The following is a 7,788-nucleotide window of genomic DNA, read 5'->3' on the forward strand; positions in this document are numbered from 1 at the left end:
AAGGTTGATTTGCATATGGCCATGTCTGACCTGGGGTGGTGTGGAGTGCAAAAAAACTATGGATTTAGGCCCAGATCTCTGTACTGGGGTGAATGTATGACATTGTTCTGCATTCTCTCCATCAATTGTTGTTTTTGCATTTGTCACCCCGAGTGGGATGGGTATGCTCAGACGTGAGTCCCATGCTCTCCACACCACAGGAGTCAAGCTATCCGGGCTGATGAAGGCTGATAGCCAGAAACCGGTCCTTGGATGCTTGATTCCGGTCCAGGAAAGACATGGCTTGGCAGTTCGGGCTGGACTGTTCCAATGTGGCACAGGGTCAAGGCTGATTTACATATGGCCATGTCTGACCTGGGGTGGTGTGGAGTGCAAAAAAACTATGGATTTAGTCCCAGATCTCTGTACTGGGGTGAATGTATGACATTGTTCTGCATCCTGTCCATCAATTGTTGTTTTTGCAGTTGTCACCCCGAGTGGGATGGGTATGCTCAGACGTGAGTCCCATGCTCTCCACACCACTGGAGTCAAGCTATCCAGGCTGATGAAGGCTGATAGCCAGAAACCGGTCCTTGGATGCTTGATTCCGGTCCAGGAAAGATATGGCTTGGCAGTTCGGGCTGGACTGTTCCCATGAGGCACAGGGTCAAGGCTGATTTGCATATGGCCATGTCTGACCTGGGGTGTTGTGGATGCAAAATAATGATGGATTTAGGCCCAGATCTCTGTACTGGGGTGAATGTATGACATTGTTCTGCATTCTGTCCATCAATTGTTGTTTTTGCATTTGTCACCCCGAGTGGGATGGGTATGCTCAGACGTGAGTCTCATGCTCTCCACACCACTGGAGTCAAGCTATCCAGGCTGATGAAGGCTGATAGCCAGAAACCGGTCCTTGGATGCTTGATTCCAGTCCAGGAAAGACATGGCTTGGCAGTTCGGGCTGGACTGTTCCCATGAGGCACAGAGTCAAGGCTGATTTGCATATGGCCATGTCTGACCTGGGGTGGTATGGAGTGCAAAAAAATGATGGATTTAGGCCCAGATCTCTGTACTGGGGTGAATTTATGACATTGTTCTGCATTCTGTCCATCAATTGTTGTTTTTGCATTGGTCACCCCCAGTGGGATGGGTATGCTCAGACATGAGTCCTTTGCTCTCCACACCACTGGAGTCAAGCTATCCGGGCTGATGAAGGCTGATAGCCAGAAACCGGTCCTTGGATGCTTGATTCCGGTCCAGGAAAGACATGTCTTGGCAGTTCGGGCTGGACTGTTCCAATGAGGCACAGGGTCAAGGCTGATTTGCATATGGCCATGTTTGACCTGGGGTGGTGTGGAGTGCAAAAAAACTATGGATTTAGGCCCAGATCTCTGTACGGGGTGAATGTATGACAGTGTTCTGCATTCTCTCCATCAATTCTTGTTTTTGCATTTGTCACCCCGAGTGGGATGGGTATGCTCAGACGTGAGTCCCATGCTCTCCACACCACTGGAGTCAAGCTATCCAGGCTGATGAAGGCTGATAGCCAGAAACCGGTCCTTGGATGCTTGATTCCGGTCCAGGAAAGACATGGCTTGGCAGTTCGGGCTGGACTGTTCCCATGAAGCACAGGGTCAAGGCTGATTTGCATATGGCCATGTTTGACCTGGGGTGGTGTTGAGAGCAATAAAACGATGGATTTAGGCCCAGATCTCTGTACTGGGGTGAATGTATGACATTGTTCTGCATTCTGTCCATCAATTGTTGTTTTTGCATTGGTCACCCCGAGTGGGATGGGTATGCTCAGACATGAGTCCTTTGCTCTCCACACCACTGGAGTCAAGCTATCCGGGCTGATGAAGGCTGATAGCCAGAAACTGGTCCTTGGATGCTTGATTCCGGTCCAGGAAAGACATGGCTTGGCAGTTCGGGCTGGACTGTTCCAATGTGGCACAGGGTCAAGGCTGATTTACATATGGCCATGTCTGACCTGGGGTGGTGTGGAGTGCAAAAAAACTATGGATTTAGTCCCAGATCTCTGTACTGGGGTGAATGTATGACATTGTTCTGCATTCTGTCCATCAATTGTTGTTTTTGCAGTTGTCACCCCGAGTGGGATGGGTATGCTCAGACGTGAGTCCCATGCTCTCCACACCACTGGAGTCAAGCTATCCAGGCTGATGAAGGCTGATAGCCAGAAACCGGTCCTTGGATGCTTGATTCCGGTCCAGGAAAGATATGGCTTGGCAGTTCGGGCTGGACTGTTCCCATGAGGCACAGGGTCAAGGCTGATTTACATATGGCCATGTCTGACCTGGGGTGGTGTGGATGCAAAATAATGATGGATTTAGGCCCAGATCTCTGTACTGGGGTGAATGTATGACATTGTTCTGCATTCTGTCCATCAATTGTTGTTTTTGCATTTGTCACCCCGAGTGGGATGGGTATGCTCAGACGTGAGTCTCATGCTCTCCACACCACTGGAGTCAAGCTATCCAGGCTGATGAAGGCTGATAGCCAGAAACCGGTCCTTGGATGCTTGATTCCAGTCCAGGAAAGACATGGCTTGGCAGTTCGGGCTGGACTGTTCCCATGAGGCACAGAGTCAAGGCTGATTTGCATATGGCCATGTCTGACCTGGGGTGGTATGGAGTGCAAAAAAATGATGGATTTAGGCCCAGATCTCTGTACTGGGGTGAATGTATGACATTGTTCTGCATTCTGTCCATCAATTGTTGTTTTTGCATTGGTCACCCCCAGTGGGATGGGTATGCTCAGACATGAGTCCTTTGCTCTCCACACCACTGGAGTCAAGCTATCCGGGCTGATGAAGGCTGATAGCCAGAACCCGGTCCTTGGATGCTTGATTCCGGTCCAGGAAAGACATGTCTTGGCAGTTCGGGCTGGACTGTTCCAATGAGGCACAGGGTCAAGGCTGATTTGCATATGGCCATGTCTGACCTGGGGTGGTGTGGAGTGCAAAAAAACTATGGATTTAGGCCCAGATCTCTGTACTGGGGTGAATGTATGACATTGTTCTGCATTCTCTCCATCAATTGTTGTTTTTGCATTTGTCACCCCGAGTGGGATGGGTATGCTCAGACGTGAGTCCCATGCTCTCCACAGCACTGGAGTCAAGCTATCCAGGCTGATGAAGGCTGATAGCCAGAAACCGGTCCTTGGATGCTTGATTCCGGTCCAGGAAAGACATGGCTTGGCAGTTCGGGCTGGACTGTTCCCATGAAGCACAGGGTCAAGGCTGATTTGCATATGGCCATGTCTGACCAGGGGTGGTGTAGAGTGCAACAAAATGATGGATTTAGGCCCAGATCTCTGTACTGGGGTGAATGTATGACATTGTTCTGCATTCTGTCCATCAATTGTTGTTTTTGCATTTGTCACCCTGAGTGGGATGGGTATGCTCAGACGTGAGTCCCATGCTCTCCACACCACTGGAGTCAAGCTATCCAGGCTGATGAAGGCTGATAGCCAGAAACCGGTCCTTGGATGCTTGATTCCGGCCCAGGAAAGACATGGCTTGGCAGTTCAGGCTGGACTATTCCCATGAGGCACAGGGTCAAGGCTGATTTGCATATGGCAATGTCTGACCTGGGGTAGTGTGGAGTGCAAAAAAACGATGGATTTAGGCCCATATCTCTGTACTGGGGTTAATGTATGACATTGTTCTGCATTCTGTCCATCAATTGTTGTTTTTGCATTTGTCACCCCGAGTGGGATGGGTATGCTCAGACGTGAGTCCCATGCTCTCCACACCACAGGAGTCAAGCTATCCAGGCTGAGGAAGGCTGATAGCCAGAAACCGGTCCTTGGATGCTTGATTCCGGTCCAGGAAAGACATGGCTTGGCAGTTCGGGATGGACTGTTCCCATGAGGCACAGGGTCAAGGCTGATTTGCATATGGCCATGTCTGACCTGGGGTGGTATGGAGTGCAAAATTTAGGTCCAGATCTCTGTACTGGGGTGAATGTATGACATTGTTCTGCATTCTGTCCATCAATTGTTGTTTTTGCACTTTTCCCCTGCGCCGGTGCACAAAGGGCTGACTGCGCCAACGCAGGCACCTTTGCACAATGGTGCAAGGGTGCCTGTGTTGTGGGGATGATTATTTTTGTACAGGAAAAGAAACATTTTAGTACAAAAATAATCGCAAGAGGCTTTTCCTCTTTCTACATGCTGCAGACTGCAGCACACGTATAAAAAGGAAAAACGAGGAGAAATAAAGATATATCTCCCCGTTGCGCCTCCCTTACGCCTCCCCCGGGGAGGCGTAAGGTTTTGGCACTGACTCAGATTCACGATTTCTCATAAATCTGGGGCAGTGTCAAAAGGCCATGGATGTTGATGGGAACGCCTCCAGCAACACCCATTGCAGAACACTACATTAAAAGGGCTGATATTTATCAGGCAGCATTAAGCGGCCTACTGCTGCCTGATAAATATCACGCAGGCTTCTGCGCATGGAACTTCACAAAAAGTGACGTTCCGATGGCACAAGGGGCCTAATAAATGAGCCCCCCAGTGGTCACTGGAAGGAGAGCTCTACCGAGGAGTTTCAAAGTTCACCCTCACCGACGGGCCGCAGGTGTGATACAAAGCAGACCATCATGGAGCAGGCAGTTATGCCAATGTTGCTGCTGAACGCCATCAAAGTCATTGTCAAGAGGGCACGGCTCTCAGGAGTGAGGCCGTTTCCAGCATTGGTCATCATGCTGAGAGGATCCCTCAAGGGGATGGAGGTGTACAGGGGTCAATTCCACCGGAGTGGTAAACCAACAGGCCTGGGAAGCTGCAATGGTTCCTTACCAGTGGTGAGTTGCGTCAACACAGAGTGTGCTGGTCCTCAACCACGGGGTCGCTTCACTGGCAGATGCCGGGGTCAAGAGCCCTATCCCAAAAGGAGGATCTTGGTAATTTACAAAGTCTGCATGGGCTCTGGGGTTTCTTGGAGGCGTTGCAGGCTTCAGGAAGAAGAGCAATTCCCTGTTGTCAAGTCTGCTTGCAGTTGGCAGGGATTTGCGCCGGTTTCTTCTGCAGTCGGGCTCAGTTCCTGGTCCTCCAGCGGTCTTCTTCCATTGTCTTTTATAGGGCAGTCATATTTTAAGTCAGGTTCTCGGGGAGCCACCTGAATACTGAATTTAGGGGCGTTTTTACCGGATGCCAGGTAGTAGCAAATAGGCTGCCTAACTGTAGGGTTCCTACACCCTCTTTATGCTCAGCCTAACAGAGGGTCGGCATACCCTGACTCCTAATAAACTACTATCCCCATTCTTAAAATGACGGATAGTGAAAAGTAGGTTCTACCTTGCCTGCCTGACTTGAGGGGTTGAACAGGGTGAAGGTGGACCCACCTCCTACCTTACCTAATTTTCCCACCAACAGTGGAGCAAGCCTGGGGGTCGGCATCTACTACTAACAGCAGAGGGCTGGGGTCGGGATTCAAAGGGGGCAGGTCCTTTGAAGATCCCTCTTCCGCAGAGGCAGATCCTGCAGGGGGGAGGTGTGACCGCCTCTGCTCAATGCAGCCATTGCCTCTGGATCTGGAGAGCTCTGGCTGTCTTCCCAGGGGTCCAGAAACATGTCTGGTGATGGCAGGCCGGCGAAAACTAGACTGGGACAACACCAGTGTTTGGTAGGCTTTCAAGGATTTTTATCATTTTTTCCGTATAATAACAAGCAGCAGGCAGAATCGGCAGAGTTTGATTCCACAGAATTCCATTCCAATTCTGTAACATTCTGTGGAGTTCGGACGGAGCAGAGTGGCCAACCAGGGCTGGAAGAGGGAGCAGTCCCTCTATGTTTAAAAAAGATAGCAGATTAAACTTCGACCTTTAACATAGAGAGACTGATCCTTCTGCCTTGCCAGTTTAGAAACCAACAACTGCAGATTATTTCAGAGAGCGGTGCGGCGGCATTTATCAGTAATTCTGCATAAAAGTTGTAACTCAGAATTACCCAAAGATCCACCCAGAGCTAATATTATCAGCTAGCATGTTATCCTAGGTGCAAAACATGAAATCCTTTTAAAAAGCTTCCTCATATCCAAATGTTAAACAATTGCAATGATATGCTTTGCCCTCTGATAAGTGCATGGTTTGAGTAATATCTTAGTTTATATGTATTCACACACGTCAGTGTTACAGTGTACCGATAAACATGTAGTCTTTTTTCCCATTCTGGTAGGTAATATCATAATCTATAAAGCAAAGGACATTCAGAAAAATTCAGAAAAGGAACTAAAAGAAGCTAGAATATTAAGAAGAAAATACAAGACTGTTGTGGACGAATTTGAAGCTCAGATTCTATCCACTGAGATAGATATCAATTTCATAGAAGAGAGCATTCCGGCTAACAGGGCACAATTTCAAGCCCTACAACAGGATCTAATCTGGGAAAGGGACCTGCATAAAATTTGGAACAGCTTCCTGGTATTGTTAAGTAAATGCACCAGTTTGCTGAGCACTGTTGCTGCCAAGACCAGTCCGAAAAGCATGTCCCCGGGGCTCAGTGAACTGCTTGATGGTCTGCTTGGGATCTTGAATGAAATTGCAGTGGTTTTACCCCCCCTGGTTGAGGGTAGTTCAGATTACTCATACCTGATTTCTGGTAAATTACAAACCGTCATACAAAAGCTGGAAGAGGCTAACCGTGGGTTGAAGAAAGCTGCAGCGTCCTAAATCAGTGCGTTCCTAAAGCACTGCAGTGTCTGGCAATCCCTGTAATCTGCCCTTTTTGCATTGTGCTCTGCAACACCTTTGGGTGAAACTCTCACATCTCCTAAGCTTCGCTCCTTAATTGTGAATGTGCTGCCAGCTGACCGGGCCCTCGAGCCTAAAGAAGGTATAAAATCAGGCACAGCATCAACTCCCTGCCAGACCCACCTCTTCCTTGTTACACAGAAAAGTGCGATCCCATGAACCTCTTGCCAGCACATCGACAACACCAACCCTACTTCATCCCACAGCACATCGACAACACCAACCCTGCTTCATCCCACAGCACATTGACAACACCAAACCCGCTTCATCCCACTGCACATCCACTACACCAACCCTGCTTCATCCCACAGCACATCGACAACACCAACCCCGCTTCATCCCACAGCACATCGAACAACCCCAACCCTGCTTCATCCCACAGCACATCGACAACAGCAACCCTGCTTCATCCAACAGCACACCGACAACACCAACCCCTCTTCATCCCACAGCACATCGACAACACCAACCCTGCTTCATCCCACAGCACATCGAACAACACCAACCCTGCTTCATCCCACAGCACATCGACAACACCAACCCTGCTTCATCCCACAGCACTTCGACAACACCAACCCCTCTTCATCCCAGAGCACATCGACAACACCAACCCTGCTTCATCCCACAGCACATCACCAACACCAACCCCACTTCATCCCACAGAACAACGCCAATATCAACCTTGTTTCATCCCACAGCACATCGCCAACACCAACCCTGCTTCATCCCACAGCACATCACCAACACCAACCCCGTTTCATCCCACAGAATATCGACAACACCAACCCTGCTTCATCCCACAGCACATCGCCAACATCAACCCCGCTTCATCCCACAGAATATCGACAACACCAACCCTGCTTCATCCCACATCACATCGCCAACACCAACCCCACTTCCTCCCACAGAATATCGCCAATATCAACCTTGCTTCATCCCACAGCACATCGCCAACACCAACCCTGCTTCATCCCACAGCACATCGCCAACACCAACCCTGCTACATCCCACAGAACATCGACAACACTAA

General features: G+C 49.4%; 1 protein-coding gene across 6 annotated transcripts in view; it reads left to right on the plus strand.

The window, feature by feature from the left end:
• The window catches only part of LOC144807723 (uncharacterized), a 1,505,442-nt gene extending 1,498,357 nt beyond the window's left edge, over nt 1–7,085 (plus strand). For all 6 annotated transcript variants that reach the window (XM_078673385.1, XM_078673387.1, XM_078673384.1 and 3 more), the window contains one exon: nt 6,184–7,085. In XM_078673385.1, coding sequence (XP_078529511.1) covers nt 6,184–6,677 — 494 coding nt within the window. In that variant the 3' untranslated portion in view covers nt 6,678–7,085. The remainder of the gene's footprint in view (nt 1–6,183) is intronic.
• Nucleotides 7,086–7,788: the final 703 nt, after the last annotated feature.

This window comes from Lissotriton helveticus, chromosome 1_2 (genome assembly GCF_964261635.1).
Source record: "Lissotriton helveticus chromosome 1_2, aLisHel1.1, whole genome shotgun sequence".
Lineage (NCBI taxonomy): Eukaryota > Metazoa > Chordata > Amphibia > Caudata > Salamandridae > Lissotriton > Lissotriton helveticus.